At 45.9% G+C, this 23,960-nt stretch overlaps 1 protein-coding gene across 1 annotated transcript in view; it reads left to right on the top strand.

Moving 5' to 3' along the window:
- The first annotated feature begins 6,783 nt into the window (after window positions 1–6,783).
- The window catches only part of cilp2 (cartilage intermediate layer protein 2), a 46,207-nt gene continuing 29,030 nt past the window's right edge, over window positions 6,784–23,960 (top strand). Inside the window, exons 1-4 of the mRNA XM_068016034.1 lie at window positions 6,784–7,001; window positions 18,099–18,200; window positions 20,855–21,124; window positions 21,560–21,742. Of these exons, the coding sequence (XP_067872135.1) occupies window positions 6,938–7,001; window positions 18,099–18,200; window positions 20,855–21,124; window positions 21,560–21,742 (619 nt within the window). The 5' untranslated portion in view covers window positions 6,784–6,937. The remainder of the gene's footprint in view (window positions 7,002–18,098; window positions 18,201–20,854; window positions 21,125–21,559; window positions 21,743–23,960) is intronic.

Raw genomic sequence — 23,960 nt, 5'->3', positions numbered from 1 at the left:
AAATATTCTAATCGATCTTGGCTCATCTTCAAAGGAAAACTTCACAATACATCTCATCAACACTGTGACTATCTACATCTCTAAGCGCTTTTGCACGAATTATCAGATTTTGGTGGTAAATAAATAGGGAAAAAATGGAATGCTTTAAAGATGAAATTCCCACGCATTTTGTAATTGTGGACAGGCTTAAAATCTCAGTTTCATCTTCATGCGAGTTTCTAATTTATTAAACAATCCCAAGAAGCAGAATGTTCCAGTGAAATGAAAAGAGATAATCCTTTTTGAAACTTAATATTTCCCTCAATGGAAGATCCTGAATCAAGTTTAGAGTTGACATGAATTAGTTCTGGAATGTGTGTCCTAGATCTCAAAGTAATTCTTCCTGTTTTCTGCCACTGGATTTCAATATGTAACACTTCAGAATGGTTGAACAGAAAAAACATAAGAAATAGAAGCGGGAGTAGGCCATATGGTCCCTCGAGCCTGCTCCACCATTCAATGAGTTCATGGCTGATCGTCTGCCCCAACTCCACTTTCCCACCCTTTGCACCTTCTAAACCCACGTCCCTACCACCTTCCTGTATTTCCAAACCAATTGAACCACTTGGAAATGTCAATTGGTCTTAACTGGTCTTTTCTGGTCTCAACTGCAAGTAAGTGGTCTCAATTGGTGTTGTCTGGATACAGCTGGAATAACTGACAATCTTAGCTTGTAACCAATTGGTATTCCCAGTTGCCCAGTTGACTTTAACTGGAAACATTTGAGCTCATCTGGTACCAGTTGGCTTGCCAGTTGGTTCATCTGGAACCAACTGGTGGACAAAGTGGAACCAGCTAGAATGAAGTGGAGCCAGTTGACATATAGCTGCTTCAACTATAAACAGTCGTCAGAGAGAATCTTTGAACTGAAAAATATTACTGATAGTCAATCCAGTTGAATCTAACTGGATTGACTTAATCAAACCAGTAAGACAGCCTGCAGCTTAAAAAAATGCCCATGTGTCTCTGTCTCTGTCTCTGCCTGTGTGTTCTGTGGTTCTTAGGACCCTGCTTTTGTATCTCTTTTTTCAGAGCTGCCGACATGACAGCATTGAATTGGACTGTATTTTGCATTGCTGCACCTTTTTCTCTGACTAATACAGCTCTGGGAAAAGGTGGAAAATATGTTTCAATTCATGTTCAGATTAAAAAGGTGTAAGTCTATCTAAATTCATATTTTGATTGGAAAGATTGTACAATAAGGTCATTTATGAAAAGGTTTTTATTGAAAGGATTGTTATCTTAGTAGTTTTTAGAGATGTTGTTTTATGAAAGTTCTGTTGCAAAAAAAAACAGTGCCATAAAGTCTGGGGTGAAACAGGAGAAGCCAATCAACTTATAAGTCAAGCTAGGAAAAAAAGTATCACTTGTTGTAAGGTCAGGAAATGTGAAAAGCTATAGAGTTCGGCATAAGGCAGCTCTGAAATAAAGATACAAAAGCAGGATCCTAAGAACCAGAGAACACACACAGGCAGAGACAGAGACACAGGAAGAACCACTGAAGAAGACTCACACAGAACAAGAAGCCAGAGTAGAAGAAGACATCAGAGAAGGACCAAAGACAGCATTGCCTGTGTCCAAGCAGCTTCAAAGAACAAGGATCGAAAGCGGTTTGCCTACTATTGACTATTGTTCAGTATTTTGTTTAAGCATTTATTCTGTTGGCTTGTTGCACTGAAACCATTGTCTGTTGCCCTTTTAGTCTTGTCCAAGAATTTGGCTAAGATCAGCCCTGTCTGATTGGAAACAGATGATGGAGTAAATTGGAGTCGCGTAAATGGCCGCCGCACTCTGATTAATGAATGATGCCAATTATTTTTCCTCATGTTGCAGCAAGAGAATTGGACATGCCTAAGGGTGATGGTGCACTGCCAGCACCAGGCAAGCAAAGAGTGTTGGACATGCCTGGACCCCCAGCACTAACCAGGCAGAGTCAGCAAGCCTCTATTCTTATGGAGCGTGAAGAGGCCAGTGAGCAATTGTATATTGCAATTGATGGTGAGGTAATTATTCTTATAATTAATTTTCCAAACATTAGATAATCATTGTTGGTTTCAGTAGAAGGTGATAGATCATTATGACATTTGGCTCAGTGCTAAAGTTGTCTCCATAATGACAAGTCATTCAGTGAGACTGAACTATTGTAATCTTCCCTCATGTAGAGTCTGTAGTTAATTAGTTAGTTAATTAGAGTTCAGAATATCACAAATCTCTCTCAACAGGATCTCGGCAGGGAGGCCTCTATCACCTGTTTTGGAAATCTGTGACTTTATCTGTTTTCTCTTATTTACAGCATGATTCATACATCATCTCCAAACCCAGGGGCTGAGTGAGGAATCTGTCAAGAAAGAGTTCAGTAAGATGAACGATTACATCTCCGAGAAAACACAAGACCTCAATAAAAAAACAAAATCCAGCAAACCATTGAACATCTAAATGTAATTAATGTTTACGTCTTGTATTTTTATTACAGCTGTAATTTAACATTTTTGCACTTATTTCTTGATTTCTCCTCTGTGTTTGATTTGATTTTTGCTATCTAACTGTGTTTTGTGTTTTTCTGCATCACATTAAAATTTGAAATGAACTGCACAGTCGAGAGTGATTTTAGCTTCACTGTATGACCACGGCACACACCACATAGGTAATTTTAACCTGTTAGTGATACTTATATGAACACTTTTCACAAGTTAATACTCTGACCCCAAATGGAGCGAGCTGAGTCAGAAACCAGTCTAACTGGTCACAACTGTAATCAATATAATTTTCAACTGGAACCAGGTTCACTGGTCTCAACTGGAGCCAATGTAATTTTCAACTGGAACAAGTACAAATGATCGACTGGAAGCCGTACAACTGGTGCAGTTGTCCCATTTTCCATGATCAAGTGGTTCAAGTGGACCAGTTACAACTGGTTTGGATTCATGGTTTGAAGAACAAGGGCAGCAGATGCACGGGAGCACCACCAGCTGCAGGTTCCCCTCCAATGCACACACCATCCTGACTTGGAAATATATTGGCCCTTCCTTCATTGTCGCTGGGTCAGAATCCTGGATCTCCCTCGCTAACCGCGCTACGGGTGTATCTACACTACAAGGACTGCAGCTGTTCAAGAAGGCAGCTCATCACCGTCTTCCTAACGGCAATTAGGAATGGGCAATAAATGCTGGCCTTGACAACAATGCCGAAATCCCGTGAATGAACAAAAAAAATCCCCACATCCCTTGATTTCCTTAGTATCCAAAACTCTATTGATCTCCGTCTTGAATGTACAAAACAACTGAGCATCCACAGCCCTCCAGGGTAGAGAATTCCAAAGATTCACAACCCTCCGAGTGAAGAAATTTCTCCTATCTCAGTCCTAATGGCCAACATCTTATTCTGAGACTATGACCCTTAGTTCTGGACTCTCCAGTCTTAGGAATAGGACTCGAACCTGCAACTGACTGATTCAGAGGCAAGATTGCAAGCTATTCTGTCCGAGCTAACATCACACTCAAAAGGACATAAAATTGTAGGGCTATGGTGAAAGAGCAGGGCGAGTGTGACTAACTGGATAGCTCTTTCAAAGAACGCGCATAGGCACTATGGGCCGAATGGCCTTAGCCTGTGCTGCATGATTCTATGACTTTATTTTGAAAGTACAATATTTACTAAAGACTTACAAATCAGACAGTTGAAACCCTCCAGTCCAACTCACATAAACTGGTGAAAAATTCCAAACTCCCAAATCACTTCCCATTCTCTCACATTATATCGAAATCCTCATGATCCGAGCATTAAAATTCCAAACTCCTAAATCACTTCCCATTGCACAGAAGTTCTGAACCAGACAGAACATGTAAACTTAACGTTTGTGTCCAAGAAATAAAAAAATCTCTAGGTGCACTGGGGAATGAGGTTACTGGAGTCTGTCTGTACTTGTAATCATCCTTAACTCTTTCACCCTGAAAGCCTTTTTCAATGACATTGCTCTCTCTTCGTCCATTCATGCACCAGCTGTGTAAAGCATCATCCTCACCTTTAAAAAAAAATGGTGTTTTTGTTTAAGAATGCAACCTTTTTAAAGCTTCTTATTCTGTGTTGGTTTTTAAAACTTCCAGGTTTGATATTGCACAACCAAATGTGGAGTAAAGATTCTTCTGTTCTCCTCCAATGAGATCCATTGATAGCAATCTAGCTGTCACAGAATCACAGAATCGATTACAGTGCAGACAGAGGCCATTCGACCCATCATGTTTGCACCGGCTCTCTGAAAGAGCAATTCCCTCAGTTCCATCCCCCGCCTTCCCCCCATAACCCTGCACATTCTTTCTTTTCATATAACTGTCTAATTCCCTTTTGAATGCTTCAATTGAACCTGCCTCCACCACACTCTCAGGCAGTACATTCCAGACCTTAACCACTCGCTGCGTGAAAAAGTTTTTCCTCATGTCACTTACCAAATACTTTAAATCTGTGCCCTCTCGTTCTCGATCCTTTCACGAGTGGGAACAGTTTCTCCCTATCTACTCTGTCCAAACCCCTCATGATTTTGAATACTTCTATCAAATCACCTCAGCCTTCTCTTCTCCAAGGAAAACAGTCCTAACTTCTCCAATCTATCTTCATAACTGAAATTCCTCATCCCTGGAACCACTCTTGTGAATCTCTTCGGTACTCTCTCTAATGCCCTCATGTCTTTCCTAAAGTGCGGCCCCCAGAACTGGACGCAATACTCCAGCTGAGGCTGAACTGTGTCTTATACTCAGCCATGACCCAGAGGGTAGCAGTCTTGCCTCTGAGTTAGATGGTTGTAGGACCAAGTCCAATGTTCTAACACTTTTCAGTTGCATGCAGCCCGTTCATTTCAATGCATGGTACCTTTAAATTTATTTTGCACGACTGAGCATGCACAGTATCTTAAAAAAGGACAACGTGTGAGCAGCCTATACAGTTCCTTCCGAGTTGCCGTGCACCAACACACCTTAGAGGAAACACAAGTCAAGTCCCACTCCAGAGACTTGAGCACAGAAATCCAGGCTAACATTCCCAGTGCAGCGCTGAGGGTGTGCTGCACTGTTGGAGGTGTCATCTTTCAGATGAGACGGTAAACAGGGAGGCCCTGTCTGTCCTCACGGGTGGATGTAAAAGATCCCACGGCCACTATTCAAAGAGGAGCAGGGGAGTTCTCCCCAGTGTCCTGGTCCAGTATTTATCCTCAATCAATATCATTGAGCGATGTTGTCTGATTGCTATCACATTGCTGTTTGTGGGATCTTAGTGTGTGCATATTGGCTGCCACATTTCCCACAATACTGATCCACTTTGTAAAGTACTTTATATTGGTCTTTCTTTCCTTCCCCTTACAGCAGCTTATGTTTTCCCCAGCAGTCATCTTGTCACCTTTCTGAGAAGGATGGATAGTACATCTTGCTGGATTACTGGAGGGGATGGAGTTAACTCTACTTGGCCAATGGAAACCAGGCAGGTGGTCAGTTAAAATCCCCAAGTTTCCTGCCCAGGAGCTGACCGTGCAGAATTTCACCACGGGTGGGAAGGGCACCCAGCTCAAAGCCAGCGGGACCCCACCTCAATTTTTGTCTGGGTGGGAAGCATCAAATACAAATTGACCAGTCTTTAGAAGATTTTCATTAAGGAAATAGCTACATCTAATGCCTTTCTGGCCTTCAGAATGCTAACTGGACTAATACCATGAGTTCATCATATTGAAAATTTGAATGGTTTTAAAATGATGAATGAAGTGAAAGGTTGAGGAGAAAGGAACACAGAAGGGGCCAGATACATTTTTGAAATGTACGGTCAATGAAGTACTTTTTGCAGGGCAGTCACTGTTGTAATGCAGGAAACACGGCAGCCAATTTGCGCACAGCAAGCTCCCGCAAACAAAGTGATAATGACCAGTCTGTTCTTAGTTATGTTGGCTGAGGGATAACTATTGGCCCAGGACACTGGAGAGAAGCTTCTGGCTCTTCTTCGGATCGGTGCTGGGGGATCTTTTAAGTCCACCTAACAGGGCAGACGGGGCCTCGGTTTAATGTCTTATCTGCAAAGTGGCACCTCTGAATGTGCAGCATTCCCTCAGTACTGCGCCAGGAGTGTCAGCCTGGATTATGTGCTCAAGTCTCCGGAGTCTGACTCAGAGTCTACCTATCAACTGTGCCAACACTTACACCTTCATGGCTGAATAGCATGCCAACAGTCACTGCCTGGAGAATAGACTATCAGTTTCGGTACATCTGGTTCACCTGGCACTGCAGGCACAAGTCACCAGCCTTTGAGTGACAAGTGGGGACAGAAATCTACCCGAGACTCAGCACTCCTTTGGAATTCATGTCTTGTTTTTCAATCAAAGAAGTTGCCGGCTATTTTCAATCAACCTGGTCCATTGGCAGGCACAGATTACCTTTGTGTGCATCTTGAGCACAGCTGGGGCGAAGCCAACTTCAAGAACATGCCAAACTCCGGGAGTTAGATTTGCAAACACTTAGCTCACGCAAGTCAGGTGGGAAAGGGAAATTTCTTATAATTGTTTTTTTGCAAAAAAAAGAACGTTTATTTCCAGTTTCCTCTTTATGTTCCAAGCAATAAACAAATCAGATCCCGCTCCCCCTCCCCTCCCATCTCAGGGTCAGGAATGTACACTGAAACCTTGGACCAATCAAGCGAACTGGACACTGGAATATAAATAAAGGCGAGTTAGCTGTTTTGCAGCCAATCTCATGCTGCTCTGCACAGACTCTATCAGCAGCTTCTACATCTTCCAGTGATTCTCATAGGCGACAAATACTTTCAAAAGTTCTTAACGTTTATTAATTTTTTTTGGTAAAAATAATCTAGGAAATCAAAATAAAAAGTCAGTGACACCTTTTATTTTAGTGGCCAGTTTGAGGTGGGAATGGAGTTGGGGATAGTTTGCTTGTTCCTCCTTGTCTTGGAGCAGCAGCCGGTTTCAGCTCAAGGTAAGAAACTTTAAAACCAAACTTGTTTAACCAATTAAAGGACGCCCAATCTTCCTGGATGGTGCTGTTCCCCTCTGACTGTCCCTTTAAGGGGTTCGAGATACCGCGGAGCAATTGCATGAAACTTTTGAAAGAAAAAGAACGCTTCATAGTCGCTATTTATTGGTCAGATCTGAGATCTTGTCACTTCCCTTCCAATGTTGTTCTATTACTCTGTCGTTCCTTCCCCATGTTACTTTTCCTAGTGGGATTACATCATTATTCCTTCGAATCCTTAATTTTGTACTGTTTAGTCAAACTAATTCAGTGAAGGGCTCCTTGCTTTAACTTCCCCTGCAGTTTCCCGTTTAAGGTTTCCTGGTTCGATTAGCGGGACGGAATGTTTGAAATGGATTTGTCCCGCTTGATGAGGAGGTAAATGTCCTGGGAGGAGGTAACACGGACCAGGGGACTCCCCAGGCTCAGTGACTGGGCTGTGCCTGGGTTGGCTTTGTGCAACAATTGGACTCAGTGCCCCTGGCTAGGTGAGGCAGTCAGTGGGGTGGATGGCAGATGGGAATTATCCTGGATTACCATCCAATGACCCCCACTCCCCCCCCCCCCCCGTCACTGTTCAAAACGGAAAATGTGTCTGAATGTTGGGTGAGGACAAAATCTGACTTTTCCACGATGCCCCCATTGTCAAATAGCTCATCAGTGTCTGGGACTGGCGTTTGGGTGAGGTACTAGACGCTGCTGCTGCCTGTGGACGTAGATCTTAAACTAACAAGTGCTTGAATGAACCTTGTGTCACTTCTCTTGCACAAGTCTAGGACTGGATGTCCAGGGCTGGATGGGAGATGGAGAACAGAGCTGTAGAAATGGGGAACTGATATGTGACAGTGACAACACCAAATATCGAATTTGAGGAGATAACAAGGGTAATAACTGTGAGCTGATCACAAGTATGGATTTAAAATGGTAAGTGTAATGAGAGGCTAGGCAGAAAGGTAGGGAACAGATAAAATTTGGGGTTGTACAGACAATGAAGTACTTTCTGAAGTGCAGTCACTGTTGTAATGTAAGAAACGGTGCAGTCAATCTGTACACAGCAAGCTCCCACAAACAGCAACATAATAGTGATTAGATCATCTATGTTTAGGGAGAACTCCCCTGCTCTTCAAATAGTGGTCGTGGGATCGTTCATGTCCACCTGAGAGGGCTCACTTTAACATCTCGTCCAAAAGATGGCACCTCCAACAATGCAGCACTCCCTCAGTACTGTACTGGGAGTGTCCACCTGGATTATGTGCTCAAGGTCTCTGGTTTGGGGCTCGAACCCACAAACTTTGGTCAGGTAAAAGCACTACCCACTGAGCCACGGCTGACATCTGAAGAGAAAGTGAGATATGAATCTTTGAGGTTTAACTTTCTGCAGTTCAGTGTCAGTCTCCGAGGGTTTTGGAGACAAACAGCTTATCAGTTGAAATTTACTGAAATAAAAAGAGAAAGACAGTTAATGTTTCATGAGAGCTGTGTCTCTCTCTCTCTCTCTCTCTCTCTCAGTCGACTGCGTATTTCCACCTTTCTCTGGGGCTCGTAAAGAAAGAATAGAAATTGCATTTCTATAGCGCCTTTCACAACCTCAGGGTGTCCCAAAGTGTTTTACAGCTAATGGAGTATTTTTTGGAGTGCGAAAAGTGACAACCATTAACTATTTGCATTAACGCCCATTTTAAAGTTGAACTTTAGCTGTTTATTTTAGCTGAAAGAGTTGTGTTCACTCTCTAATTCACAGCTGATTGAGGTGAACCCAATGTAAGAACAAAACTGAGTAATTAGCGCCTCGTTCAATTACAACAGTAACTACACTTCAGAACTATTTAATTGGCTGTAAAACACTCTGGGGTGTTCTTAGGCCTTGAAAGACTCTATATAAATGCAATTCTTTCTCTTTTACCTTTTGTGTGCTTAAACCCTTCTTAATCTGCTCGAAGTGGTTTGGAGGTTAAAGTTTGTGCTGAGCACTGGCTGCTGGGTAAATACAGTTTCAGGTCAGAGTAAAGCTGGAAACCAATAGACAAAAGGTCACTGCACAGAAGGAGCATTCATGTTATATAGTGGAATACTGTCATGGTGCTACCATTTTCTACCAGCGTATAGTGGGTTAATCACACTCACAAGAATGTGCCCACTGTAAGTGGTGGGGAGTCAGGGCTGGGGGAACTGTTTTTCTTAATGAGTGTTTTGCTTTGATGAAGCCAAGCCTCGTAGAGACTGAGCAGGGCGGACCGGAGGTGTCACCCGGCACTGGGGTGCAATGGTGGTTTGGAGGTGCAGAACGATGCGATGGTGGGGTTCCGCCAATCCCAGGGTCTGATTGGTTGCTTGCATGGGTCAAGAATCCTTTGATGGAGGCTGAATTGGTGTCTTTTAACTCCCCTCCCCACCCCACATCAAAAGATGGCAAACTTCTGTTGATGTGCGATTGCGGGAGGGGAGAAAATAAAAAGCTGGGATCAGTAAAAGTGACCATGAATCTGTCAGATTCTCATACATACCCAACAGGTTCACTAAGGTCCTCTTGAAGGGAAGGAAAGCTGCCGCCCTTTACCCAGTTTGGGCCCATATGTGACTCCAGTCCCACACCCATGTGCTTTACTCTTAACTACCCTCAAGTGACCTAGCAAGCCCCTCCGTTGCGTCAAACCACAGGTTCAAGATGGACGTCCACACCACCTTCTCAGGGTAACTGGGGGATGGGCACATGGAGCAGAGAAGGCTAAGAGAAGATTTGATAAAGGTGTTTAAAATCAGGAAGCTTTTAGATAGAGTAACTGAACAGGAAACCGTTTCCAGTGGCTGAAGGGTCGATAACCAGAGGGCACAGATTTAAGGTGACTGGCAAAAGACTCAAAGGCAACATGAGGAAATCTTTGTTTAATGCAACAAATGGTTTGGATTTGAAATGCACTGCCTGAAAGGGTGGTGGATACAAGTTCAATAGTAACCTCCAAAAGGAAATTGGAAAAATACTTGAAGGGGAATAAATTGCAGGGATGTGGAACAAGAACGGGGGTGTGGGATTAACCGGATTGCTCTTTGAAAGAGCCAGCACAGACTTAATGGGCTGAATGGCCGTACTGACCTACGAATCTATGAAATGGTAACAACACCCATCCTGAGAGTTAAATGAATTTTTAAAAAAAGGATCGGGCCACAGATTCATTCTGGGGTGTTTTGGTGTTTGTACCACAGTCTATTACTGTTAATTCAAAGTTATTTATTACAGTAAAAGTATCTCACCATCCAATTGAAGCTAAACAGTGCGATAAAGAGCAAACTTTGTGTTCAGAAGTTACTTATCAGATCATTTGAAATCAGAGGAGCGATGGTATTCCTGGTGATCAGGAGCTATTCAACATTCTGCGGAGAGACTGGAGAAGCTGGGATTGTCCTTGGAGCAGAGAAGATCCAGGAAAGAACTGATAGAGGTGTTCAAAATTATAACACACTTTGATAGAGTATTTGAGGAGAAACCGTTTCCAGTGGCTGAAGGGTCAGTAACCAGAGGACACAGATTTAAGATAAGTAAAAGTACCAGAGGGGGAGAGGAGGAGAATTTCTTGACACAGATCTGGAATGCACTGCCTGAAAGCAGATTCAACAGTATCTTCCCAATTGGATAAATACTTGAAGGGGAATTTGCCAGGCTTTGGGGAAAGTGCAGGGGGGAGTGGGACTAATTGGATAGCTCTTTCAAAGAGCCAGCACAGGCACGATGGGCCAAATGGCCTCCTTCTGTGCTGTATGATTCGATGATTATACTCACTCTGGCCTGTCGCTGAATCACTAACTCATTAGTTTTAAATAGGCCAGATCTTTAAATATTTCTCCCCTTAATGGCTGGCCCAGTTATGACTATAATCAAATGTTTTTTCCTTCAATGTGCTGTATCTCAATGCCAGAAATGGCTGAAATTCCTGCTGTTCTATTTTATCTCACAGCTGCACAGTGCCTATGCGACAACAGGGCTAGAAAAAGTGTAGCAGGTAGCGCACAGGTTAGATACAGAGCAAAGCTCCCTCTACACTGTCCCCATCAAACACTCCCAGGACAGGTACAGCACGGGGTTAGATACAGAGTAAAGCTCCCTCTACACTAAAAGAAAAAAAAAGGGGTTAGATACAGAGTAAAGCTCCCTCTACATTGTCCCCATCAAACAGTCCCAGGGACAGGTACAGCATGGGGTTAGATACAGAGTAAAGCTCCCTCTACACTAAAAGAAAAAAAAAGGGGTTAGATACAGAGTAAAGCTCCCTCTACATTGTCCCCATCAAACACTCCCAGGACAGGTACAGCACGGGGTTAGATACAGAGTAAAGCTCCCTCTACACTAAAAGAAAAAAAAAGGGGTTAGATACAGAGTAAAGCTCCCTCTACATTGTCCCCATCAAACAGTCCCAGGGACAGGTACAGCATGGGGTTAGATACAGAGTAAAGCTCCCTCTACACTAAAAGAAAAAAAAAGGGGTTAGATACAGAGTAAAGCTCCCTCTACATTGTCCCCATCAAACACTCCCAGGACAGGTACAGCACGGGGTTAGATACAGAGTAAAGCTCCCTCTACACTAAAAGAAAAAAAAAGGGGTTAGATACAGAGTAAAGCTCCCTCTACATTGTCCCCATCAAACAGTCCCAGGGACAGGTACAGCATGGGGTTAGATACAGAGTAAAGCTCCCTCTACACTAAAAGAAAAAAAAAGGGGTTAGATACAGAGTAAAGCTCCCTCTACATTGTCCCCATCAAACACTCCCAGGACAGGTACAGCACGGGGTTAGATACAGAGTAAAGCTCCCTCTACACTAAAAGAAAAAAAAAGGGGTTAGATACAGAGTAAAGCTCCCTCTACATTGTCCCCATCAAACAGTCCCAGGGACAGGTACAGCATGGGGTTAGATACAGAGTAAAGCTCCCTCTACATTGTCCCCATCAAACAGTCCCAGGGACAGGTACAGCATGGGGTTAGATACAGAGTAAAGCTCCCTCTACACTGTCCCCATCAAACACTCCCAGGGCAGGTACAGCATGGGGTTGGCTGATATAAAGGGGGCCTGAGGAATAAAGGCCCCCTCGACATATAAAATATATATAATGGGGGCCTGAGGAATAAAGGCCCCCTCGACATAAAAATATTTTTTTTAAAAACCGGGGTTGGCTGCTGCTTAATTGGGACGACTGATTGCTGGGTGCACAACGAGTCTCAGCTGACTGCTGATTGTGGACTGGAAGCTGGAGACTGTGTGACTGCTGCAAGAGGAAGACTGAGACTTTCCAGAGGGTTTTTCCATCTATCCCCGTCTACAAAAGAGGAAAACAGGAGGTCAAAAGAACTGACAGCTGTATGATTCTATGATTATACTCATTCTGGCCTGTCGCTGAATCACTAAACTTGTGAGTTTGGCTTTTTGAAACCCTTTCATTGATTGTTATGGGGAGGGGGAAAGAAGACCTTGGGTGGGGTTGTATTGTTTGAACAAGAAGCTCCTGTGTTTAACACCAACCTCAGCGACCTAGCCTGGGATAGCTGGAGCTGCCCAGCTGAAGAGACTTTCTCTTTTCTGTTTTGCCTCAAGACTGAAAGCAAAGTTTTCCTGGGCAGTTTACAGCTATTCCAGGTGAGACGTCGCCCGCCCACCAACCCCCACCACCGTCTGGAAGACCAGTGAAAGGACTACCTTGAAAATAAGATCTGCAAAGAGACTGATTCCTCCTGGCTTTCCTCTCCTTTAGCCTCTCTCCTCTGTGATAAACCCCCAGCAAAGTATTTATGGGACTATTTGTTATTTTATTTTCTTTCTCTCAAACTTTATTTTATTCAACGGTGGGTGTGACTCGTCTACCCCTTGGCTTCACAGTCCTCTCCGGTGGTGGGGCCTTCCTATGCTGCAGCCACTCCTGTATCCCTGTCACCACTTAAAATCTTGACATCAAAGCATGAATTATCCCACCCAACCATGACTATTGAGGCATGCGTTAAGGCAATGGCAGAGGTTGTCGGCCCCTCGGCCGTTGTCGTGGCCTCAAAGGTGTACGGGAAGGCAGTGTTTTTCCTGAAGAACGAGCAGATGGCGGCCCTGGCCCCTTGCTCCACCTCGCTGTTCGCCTGGGTAGCGTGCCGCTCCACTTTGTGAACGAGTACGCGCCCAGCGCCGGCAGGTTGCAAGCGCGCTTCTTTAAAGAAGTGTCTAATCTCTTGAGCTCTATCGATAGCGGCAAGTGCATCATCCTCGGGGGAGATTTTAACTGTACCCTCGAGGTGGGGGATCGCTCCAGTCCCCTGCGCCAAGTGTTGTTGGAGACGTTGAGGGAACAGATCAGCTCCCTCAACTTGGTGGACGTCTGGCAGAATCTCCATCCCAACTCCAGCGCCTTCACATGGAGGTCTGGAGGAGAAGGGGCCTGAATCAACCGCCTCTACATTTCGCAGGGGTACGTCTCCCGTGTCTTGGCGGCCTCCATGCGGCTGGTGCCGTGCTCGGACCACCACCTGGTGTGGACGGAGTTCACTCCGCTCCACACGTGGGTGGGGTCCGCGTACTGGCACTTTGACAACCGGCTGTTGGAGGACGAGCGATTCTGGGACTCGTTCCGTTGATTCTGGGCTGACTGGAGAAGGAAGCAGGGGGGCCTCCCCTCCTTGAGGCTAAGGTGGAATGTGGGCATGACTCACAACCATGTCTTTTGTCAGGAGTACGCGAAGGGGTTGACCAAGAGGCGGGAAGCCAAGATTGGGTGCCCGACTTGGAGTGCCGTCTCGGTCAGGCTGTCGTGGACTCAGCCCTGCGGCAGGCGTAGAAAGAGAAGAAGGGTGCGCTGAGGGGCCTGCAGCTCATAGGGTCCCGAGGCGTATATGTAAGGCCGTGGATCCAGGTCCTGTAAGATTTGGACCGCGCCTCACCATGCTTTTACTTGCTGGAAAAATGGCGGGGGGTCCGCAAACAGCTCGTTGAGCTGCTGGCTGACAATGGATCCTCCATCATGGATCCAGAGGGAATGGGCCTCCTGGTTCATACCTATTATAGTGCGTTGTTCTCTCCGGATCTGTCCAGCAAGGATGCGGGCAGAGTTTTGTGGGAGGACCTGCCAAAGGTCAGCCCGGAGGGTGCTGAAGGAATGGAGGCTCCGCTCATGTTGGCGAGGGGCAAATCCCTGGGGCTGGACCGGCTGACCGTGGAGTTCCTCAGGGTGCTCGGGGATGTCCTGGGGGACGATTATGCGCGGGTCCTAGGGGAAAGCCTGGCGATCAGGGAGATGCCCCTCTCGTGGCGCGGGGGGGTCATCCTCCTGCTGATAAAGAGGAGCGATCTCCGCCTGCTTAAGAACTGGCGTCCGGTCTCCCTTCTCAACACAGATTATAACTATGTCTACCCACCTGGGCTCCGTGCTGGGCCACATGATCCACTCCGACTCGTCCTACACGGTCCTGGGCCAGTCCATTCAGAAAAACATCCACCTGGTCTGGGACCTGATCCACCTCTCGCAGAGGACTGGTCAGTCTGTCGGTCACCTTTCTCTCACTCGATCAGGAGAAGGCGTTCGACAGGGTGGATCACGAATATCTTTTCAGGACTCTGTGCGCATTTGGACTCGGGCCACATTTTAGTCATCGAGTTATACAGCACAGAAACAGGCCCTTCGGTCCGTCGTGTCCGTGCTGGCCATCAAGCACCTAACTATTCTAATCCCATTTTCCAGCTCTTGGCCCGTAGCCCTGTATGCTATGGCGTTTCAAGTATTCATCTAAATACTTCTTAAATGTTGTGAGGGTCCCTGCCTCTACCACCCCTTCAGGCAGTGTGTTCCAGATTCCAACCACCCTCTGGATGAAAATTTTTCCTCAAATCCCCTCTAAATGTCCTGCCCCTTACCTTAAATCTATGCCACCTGGTTATTGACCCCTCTGCTAAGGGAAAAAGTGTCTTCCTATCTAATGCCCCTTATAATTTTGTATACTTCAATCATGTCCCCCCTCAGCCTTCTCCGCTCTAAGGAAAACAACCCCAGCCGATCCAGTCTCTCTTCAGAGTTGAAATGATCCAGCCCAGGCGACATCCTGGTGAATCTCCTCTGCACCCTCTTCAGTGCAATCACATCCTTCCTATCATGTGGTGACCAGAACTGTACACAGTACTCCAGCTGTGGCCTAACTAGTATTTTATACAGCTGCATCATAACCTCCCTGCTCTTAGATTCTGTGCCTCGGCTGATAAAGTCAAGTATCCCATATGCCTTCCTAACCACCTTTATCTACCTGTGTTGCTGCCTTCAGTGATCTATGGACAAGTACACCAAGGTCCCTCTGACCTTCTGTACTTCCTAGGGTCCTACCATCCATTGTGTATTCCCTTACCTTGTTAGTCCTCCCAAATGCATCACCTCACACTTCACAGGATTAAATTCCATTTGCCACAGCTCCGCCCATCTTACCAGCCCATCTATTTGGTCCTGTAATCTACGGCTTTCCTCCTCACTATTTACGATACCACCAATTTTCACGTCATCTGCGATCTTACTTATCATACCTCCTATATTTACGTCTAATCATTAATGTATACTACAAACAGCAAGGGTCCCAGCATCGATCCCTGCGGTACACCACTGGTCACAGGCTTCCACTCGCAAAAACAACTCTCGACCATTACCCTCTGCCTCCTGCCACTAAGCCAATTTTGGATCCAATTTGCCAAATTGTCCTGGATCCCATGGGCTCTTACCTCTTATTTTGAGGCCTGGGTCCAACTTTTATATGTTGCCGCAGAGTGTCTGGTTAAAGTTAATGGGTCCTTGACAGAGCCCCTTTGCTTTGGGAGAGGAGTGCGTCAGGGATGCCCATGTCTGGCCAGTTTTATACCATCTGTGTGGAGCCGTTCCTGTGCCTGCTTCGCAGGAGTTTGACGGGATTGACTCTGCGCGGGCCGGCCTTGTGGGTTGTCCTCTTGGCTTACGCCGACGACGTGCTCCTCACGGTCATAGATCCCGTTGACTTGTGGAGGATGCCTGAGTGCCAGCAGACCTTTTCTGCCATGTCCTCCCCAAGGATCAATTGGGAGAAATTTTCCGGACTGTTGGTGGGTCAGTGGCGGGTGGACTCCCTGCCGGAGGAGTTGACACCTTTTGCGTGGAGCACCACGCTCCTCCTCTATCTGGGAGTCCACCTTAGGCCTGCTGAGGAAGCCTGGCTGGCAAACTGGCAGGAATTGGAGGCGAATGTCACCACTCGGCTGGGGCACTGGACAGGACTGCTCCGAGTGCTTTCCTACAGGGGCCGAGCACTGGTCTTAAACCAACTGGTGGCCTCAATGCTGTGGTACCAGTTGGTTACTTTGGTCCTGCCCCCTACATTTGCCACCAAGATCCAGAAGAAGTTCATCGATTTCTTCTGGGGCAAGAGGAAACACTGGGTCTCTGCCGCGGTCCTGGGTCTCCTGATTGAAGAGGGCGGCCAGTCGCTGGTGTGTTCTGCACCCAGGCTGCGACACCCCGCCTTCGGACCCTGCAGAGATACCCTGTATGTTGAGCGTCCTCCCAGATGGTGTGCGCTGGCGACATATTTTTTCCACCAGGGGCATTGCCTTCAAGACGACACGCAGCTCCCGGCGGAGAACGTTAGCTGCGCTTCTCTGAAGGAGTTGCCTGTCTTTTACCGGGATCTATTCAGAGTCTGGAACATGGTCGCCTCCAGTCAGGGCGCTCCCCCGCTGGCAGAAGAGAGCACCTTGGCTGTCCTGGCGGCCGGCTACTGGGACGGACCGACAGGTGGAGGAGTAGCCAAAGCCTTTGGGCGCTCCTTATTGTGGGTGATGAGGGGGCTCGAGAGCGCAGAGCTCTCCTGGTCGAGCTGACTCCCACTCGGCCAGAGCTGCTCATCGGACCCAGGCCCTGAAACCCTCCTCGGGGGCCGGTCCCGCACAACCCGAGCTGCCTCTCGGAAATGCCCTCCGTGCCATTTGGAATGGCACGGAGGGGTTTCCTGTACAGGCTGCTCCTGCACACTCTCTGCTTCCTCACCCTCGTCTACCACCCAGACACGCCCTGGCAGTCCGCGTTGCATCTGACGGCGAGGGAAAACCCCGGTGGAGGTCTCTCTACACGGGAGTCCTCCCCCTTTACATCGGGGACCTGGGATGGAGGGTGTTGCACAGGGCAGTCACGTGCAATAGAATTTTAAGTAGGTTCATGGACTCCCAGGCTGTCTGAAATTTCTATGTCCTCGACGAGTCCGTGTTCCATGTTTATATGGAATGTGCAGCCCCTGTCTGAGTATTTAAAGGGGCTGCTCCTCAAGTTTTGATTGCACTTCAGCCCCCATGCTCCTGATCTTTGGACACCCAGTGTGGTGGGCCGGGAGGAGGATCTGCTCGTCGGTCTGTTCCTGGGCCTGGCCAAGGTGGCAATTCACAGGTCCAGGCTGCAGGCCGTCGGGGGGAGGAGGGCGTTCCATCCACCCTGATTGCCTGCCCCTCTTCCGAGGTTACGTTCACGCCCGGGTCTCCCTGGAGAAGGAGCATGTGGTGTCCGTTGGTTTACTTGAAGCCTTCTGCGACTGGTGGGCACCTTAGGAGCTAGAGTGCATCATCGATGCTGAGAATGGCATTTTAATTTGAGTTTTGTTTTATTTATCTGTTTTTTAAATAAAGTTATTTATTTAAAATCTATATAAAGGGGGCCTGGGGAATAAAGACTGCCTTATATATTAAAAAAACAGGGTTAGATACAGAGTAAAGCTCCTTCTGCACCGAAAATAAAGGAGAAAAAAAACACAGGTAAGGTACAGAGTAAAGCTCCATCAACACTGATAGGTATATATGTGTGTGTGTGTTTGTGTCTCTACGTGTGCACACATCACTGAGAATTTAAAAGATTCTGTTTGGGATTTTAATTGAGGCTCTCCAAGAATATTCTAAGGCTTCCATCTTGGTAAATGTGCAAAGGTCACAAACACCAACTCCCTCCTACATTACAGATATTTCTTACAAATTTGGAGCAGTTGAGTGGCTCATCCTTTTGTGTCATGGGTCTTTTATTTAACCAGCTCCTTTTGAAATCATCCACAGTTTCCACGGCTGTCGACGAGAATGAGTCCGGAATCCAGAAATGGAAACAAGTTCGGAGGAATCGGAAACCAGGTTACAATGAGATCCAGCAGATGAACCCAGGTAAAGGGAGCACGCAGTTGGGACCCCTATTAGCATTCAAGTCTCAGGATTCTGCCTGATTATCAGCGAGTCTCCTGATTCCCTGCTAAAACTAGCTGAGTTAAAATTGGAAAGCAGACTGGAGCGGAGCAGGAAACTGAACTGTTTCAACTCAAACACAAAATCAAAATACTGCAGATGATGGAAATCTGAAATAAAAACTGAAAATGCTGGAAATACTCAGCAGGTCAGGCAGCATCTGTGGAGAGAGAAACAGAGTTAACGTTTCAGACCTTGCATCAGAACTGGGAAAAGTTAGAAATGTAATAGGTTTTGAGCAAGTGAAAGGGGCGAGAAGAACAAAAGGCTAGCTCTGTGATGCAGGAGAGATTAAATGACAAAGGGTTCATGGTACAAGGCCAAAGGGAGTGGTAATGAGACAATTAAAATAACAAAAGATGTGTCTACAGGAGGTGCGAATCACAGAATGATGAACAGCTGTCGTCGTTTGTTTAACTCCTCAAACTGGGATGTCGGGGAGATTTAAAATCCAGTTCCCTACTCCCAGCTGCAGGATTTTATCCTGCAAAAACACTATGATGATTTACTCTGTGCTTCTTCCTGATCAAAAGATGTGTTTGACTGTTCCTGTCTGGGGGTTGTGTCCAGGGAGGGGGGAATAAAAAGCTTTGAATCATGAACACTCTGGGGTTTGTGCGAGAGAGAGTTCGACACTGCACGCCCGGGAGATACCACTGATTGGCAGCTTTCCTAATGCCAGCTGGTTGCTCACCCGTCAGCAGAAAAGTAGGTCGCTGAGCTTTCCTTCGTGCCCCTGTCTTTTAAAGGTACAGTGCGCCAAAGGGAGTCAGTGATTGCCTGATCAGTGGGCTCGTTCAGTGACCTCCTTTCCCTTTAATTTTTCTGCCTTTCATTGCTGAAATTGTAAAGATACACCTGCTGCAGCACTCGCCTATTGTTTACGTGCCACCCGAGACTGTGATTATTGACCAATTATTCGACTGTCTGGGGCATCTCAGGCAATTCTTACCAGACGTTCGAAGCCAAAAGAGTACTTCAGTGGGAAATGGAAATAAAATCATACTGTTGCTTTTGAACACTCTTCTGATACCAGACATTTAACGAAATTTAACCCCTGCTGTACTTTCCCTGGGAGTGTTTGATGGTACAGTGTAGATGGAGTTTTACTCTGTATCTAACCCTGTGCAGTACCTGTCCTGGGAGAGTTTGATGGGGAGAGTGTAGAGGGAGCTTTACTCTATCTAACCTTGTTTTTTTTCATTTTTTTTCTTGTAGAGGGAGCTTTACTCTGTAACTAAACCCATTATTTTTAACTCTGTATCTAACCCTGTGCTGTACCTGCCCTGGGAGTGTTTGATACTGACATTGAGTTCCTGACTGAGACGATATTAGGCTGTTCACAAAAGATGTTCCTCTGTTTCATGAAATTAAAATTCACAAAAAGTATGTTTAAAAAAAGTTTAAACTGCTGTCTAACTTCATTTTCTTTGGGAAATTTGCCTGCTTATCTCTGTGTGACTCTCTCCAGCCCTACATACGACATGTCCCTTCTCCTTTAATGCCCAGCCTCCTGCTCCAACCAGTGGTGCCATATCCTTGCCTTTCATTACCTACTTCTTCACTTCAAAAGCCTCCTCCAGACTAAGCTGTCAGTCAGCTCACTTTAACTTCTCTCCTTATTCTTGTCCGGTATCTCTTCTTCTCCCTGGAGAATTCCTTGTGATGTTTACACATGTTTCTCAGAATAGTATCATAACACTTTGCATGGAATGATATTTAAATTGCAGCAACTGTTGTTCTTCAAATGTGACAGCCCTTTTGCAAGATCCAGCATCTGTTTTTGATGGAGCTGGTTGAGGAATGTTGTCTAGAACACTGGGAGAGCTCACCTGCTCTTCTTTCTGTAGTGCAACATTCACTTGAACCACCAGAGGGAGCCTTGGTTTAACATCTCATCCAAAAGATGGCACCTGTGACTGAGTCGCACTCCCTCAGTGCTGCATTGGTAATGTGGTCCTGGATTATGGGTATTGAGTCTCTGGAGCAGGACTTGAACCCACAACTTCTGACTCTGTGGCCAGAATGATACCTACCAGAGAAGCTAAACAGAATTAGACAAAGTTTAGTTAATTGTTTGCTGCTGTGGCTCACTTGGTAGTGCTCTTAACTTTGAATCTGAAGGTCGTGGGTTCAAGTCTCCCTCTAGGACATGAGTATAAAAGGTAATGCTAACACTCCAGTGTAGTACTGAGAGAGTGCTGCAATGTTGGAGGTGCTGCCTCTCAGATGAGATGTTAAACTGAGGCCCTGTCTGCCTTCTCAGGTGGATGTAAAAGATCCCATGGCAATATTTTGAAGAAAAGCAGGAGAGTTCTTCGAAGTGCCCTGGCCAATATTTATCCCGTAATCAATATCACAAAAAATAATTATCCATTCATTATCAAATTGCTGATTGTGGGAGCTTGCTGTGCACAAATTGGCTGCCGCATTTTCTACACTACAACAGTGGCTACACTTCACATGTACTTCATTGGCTGTAAAACGCTTTGAGAACATCTTGTGGTTGTGAAAGGCACTATAGAAATGCAAGACTTTTCTTCTTTTAATGATTGGCGACTTTTGTTTGGGCACAGACGTGACCGAGTGGACCTCCTGGTTTAACATTGACCACGCTGGCGGGAATGGAGACTTTGAACGGTTGGAGGCCATCCGCTTCTACTACCGGGAGCGAGTGTGCGCGCGGCCAGTGTCCATTGAGGCACGCACAACAGAATGGGTGAAAGCCGAAGAAACCGGAGAGATTGTCCATTACAGCCCATTAAAGGGGTTCTGGTGCATCAACAAGGAGCAGACAGCAGGCAGAATTTGCTCTAATTACCATATCCGATTCCGGTGCCCTGTAGGTATGTGGAACGTCTCCTGATCCCGGTGCCCTCGCCAACATGACTTGCTCCATAATTTCTTCCTCCCACTTCTCTTCATCTGCCTGACACCTTGGCAGCTGAGTGTAAATCCCAGCTCCTTTCCTTGGGAAGATGGTAGGTTGGTGTGGTCGAAAGATACCAGCAGGGAATGACTGGCTCTCTGTCTGGACACTTTTTAAAGAAAAAAGATACATTTTCATTCATGGTTCGTAAATGTTGTGTTTGAACCAATCAGTTGAAAGAATGGTGTATATACTTTGGCGGGAAGGGGAACACTTTGTTGGGCGGGGGGTGCCAATTTTAATGGTGGCACTTTCTAGCCATGTGTAATGATGGGAAAATGCAACATATTTGGCTCCATGTCTGAATACGTATATGCTTATCTCACTGTTTCTTTGTGAACTCCATTCTTAGTTCAAGCCTATTGGTCAAACTGGTCAGAGTGGAGCTCGTGTTCAGCGACTGCATGTGGAGGAGCCGGTATCCAAGCTCGACAGCGCACCTGCACAAACAACATGCGTTTCCGCTTTATCATGGCTCCGAAATGCAAGGGGAGGGCCATCGAGCGGCGAGGGTGTAACATCTCTCCGTGCCAGGGTAGGAACTGAACACAACACTTGTTTGGAACTGTTTCTCAGCATGGGAGGGAGGCCAAAAAAAAAATCAAGGATCTCTGCGACATAGAGCCTCGTAGGGACAGGAGGAGGCCATTCAGCCCCTCGAGCCTGTTCCACTGTTCAGTTAGATCTATATTTTAACTCCATCTACCTGCCCTGGTTCCATATTCCGTGATACCCTTACATAACAAAAAGGTTTTGAAATTTTCAATTGTTCGCAGCCTCAGCAACATTTTGGGGGAGAGGGTTCCAGATTTCCACTACCCTTTGTGTGAGGAAGTGATTCCTGACATCACCCCTGAACGGCCCGGCTCTAATTTTAAGGTTCTTGTTCTGGACTCCCCCCACCAGAGGAAATAGTTTTTTCTCTATCTATCCTATCAACTCTCGTAATCATCTTAAACACCTCAATTAGATCATCTTCTAATGGGAACACCAACCTAGTGTAACCAGCAGCAGTGTAGACGCTGGTAAATAGGCCATGGGTAGTTTGTTCACTTTGGATCCGAGTGAGGGACAGATCAGAATATTTTCTTAATGATGAGAGATGTGGAGCTGTGGAGGATCACAGGGATTTGGGTGTCCATGTACACAGATCACTATAGGCTCATGCATAGGTAACTAATCAAGAAGACTAATGGAACGTTTGCCCTTTATCTCAAGGGGACTGGAATACAAAGCAGAGGAAGTGATGCTTCAGTTGGTCAGCCCCTATCTGGAGTGACTGTACTCAGTTCTGGGCAAAGCACCAGGAAGGATATAATGGCTTTGGAGGAAGTACAGCGTAGATTTACCAGAATGATCCCGGGCTTAAAGCACTTTCAGAAGGAGACCATCGTGACTGTGTGTTATCACCTCAACCAGACTGTTAATGTTAAAAATATGAGATATGAACTCCCCAGACCAATCTAAAAGAATTAGTCATTTGGTAGTACAGAACATGAGTATTACTGAAAATAGAGACATGTTGTCGAAGTTTTTCATCTTGCAGTCATCAGGACAATCCACAAGAATAAATTTGGGCGGCACAGTGGCGCAGTGGTTAGCACTGCAGCCTCACAGCTCCAGGGACCCGGGTTCGATTCTGGGTACTGCCTGTGCGGAGTTTGCAAGTTCTCCCTGTGTCTGCGTGGGTTTCCTCCGGGTGCTCCGGTTTCCTCCCACATGCCAAAGACTTGCAGGTTGATAGGTTAATTGGCCATTATAAATTGCCCCTAGTATAGGTAGGTGGTAGGGAAATATATAGGGACAGGTGGGGATGTGGTAGGAATATGGGATTAGAGTGGGATTAGTATAAGTGGGTGGTTGATGGTCGGCACAGACTCGGCGGGCTGAAGGGCCTGTTTCAGTGCTGTATCTCTAAACAAAAATACCAATGTAAGGGAAAACAACAAATTTATACTGTATGAGAAGAGAGTGCTGATTGGTTGGCAAGTGAGCTCTGTTTGGTAGAGGCATTGTCATGGAGAATGCACCAGTTTACGGTGATTGACAGTTAACTGCCAAGCTTTGTTTGAAATTTAAACCAGGCAGCTTGATTGGTCAAGGCATTGCCCTGAGGAATGAACCAGCAAATGGCTGTCACTTATTTTGTTTAGCTGAAACAGGCATAATGTTTGTACATGTTCTTTTTGTCTTCAATTAATATATGTAGCTTCCAGTACGTGCAAATGCGCCACACTGCGAGCCCAACTGACAATCTTAAACTGGTTGTCAGTGTAATTCTTAGCGCACTGAGGATTATTTAGCAAATGTTGTTCAATCGCAGAATCACATCTAATGCAGGACACTGTGTTTTGAGTTTTTCAAGCACGGGCTGGTTGGGTACAGCCTGTACTTTGCCTGTTGCGAACAGCGGAAGTTTGTTTGATACGATCCACCAGTCTTTGCAACGTATGGCCTATATACCCAGCATCTCACTGATATTTAAATTTATGTCCCACATTACTCATTTGTGTGTTAGGCAGGTCGTCTTTTTGGCTTGACGGCAGCATCTGTTAGTGGCAAACACCACACATGTTGCTACTGCATAGTTAAAAGAATTGCATGACAAAATTTCATGTTTTAAGACTTATTATAATAACTAAACTAAAAGAAATCCCCATTGACTAAATAGTACTTTGTAAGTAACAGCAAAATGCTGCAGATGCTAAAAATCTGAAATAAAAACAGTAAGTGTTGGAAATACTCAGCAGGTC

Source organism: Heterodontus francisci, chromosome 36 (genome assembly GCF_036365525.1).
Source record: "Heterodontus francisci isolate sHetFra1 chromosome 36, sHetFra1.hap1, whole genome shotgun sequence".
Lineage (NCBI taxonomy): Eukaryota > Metazoa > Chordata > Chondrichthyes > Heterodontiformes > Heterodontidae > Heterodontus > Heterodontus francisci.
The sequence above is the reverse complement of the archived record's forward strand: the minus strand, read 5'-3'. Positions and strand labels throughout refer to the sequence as shown.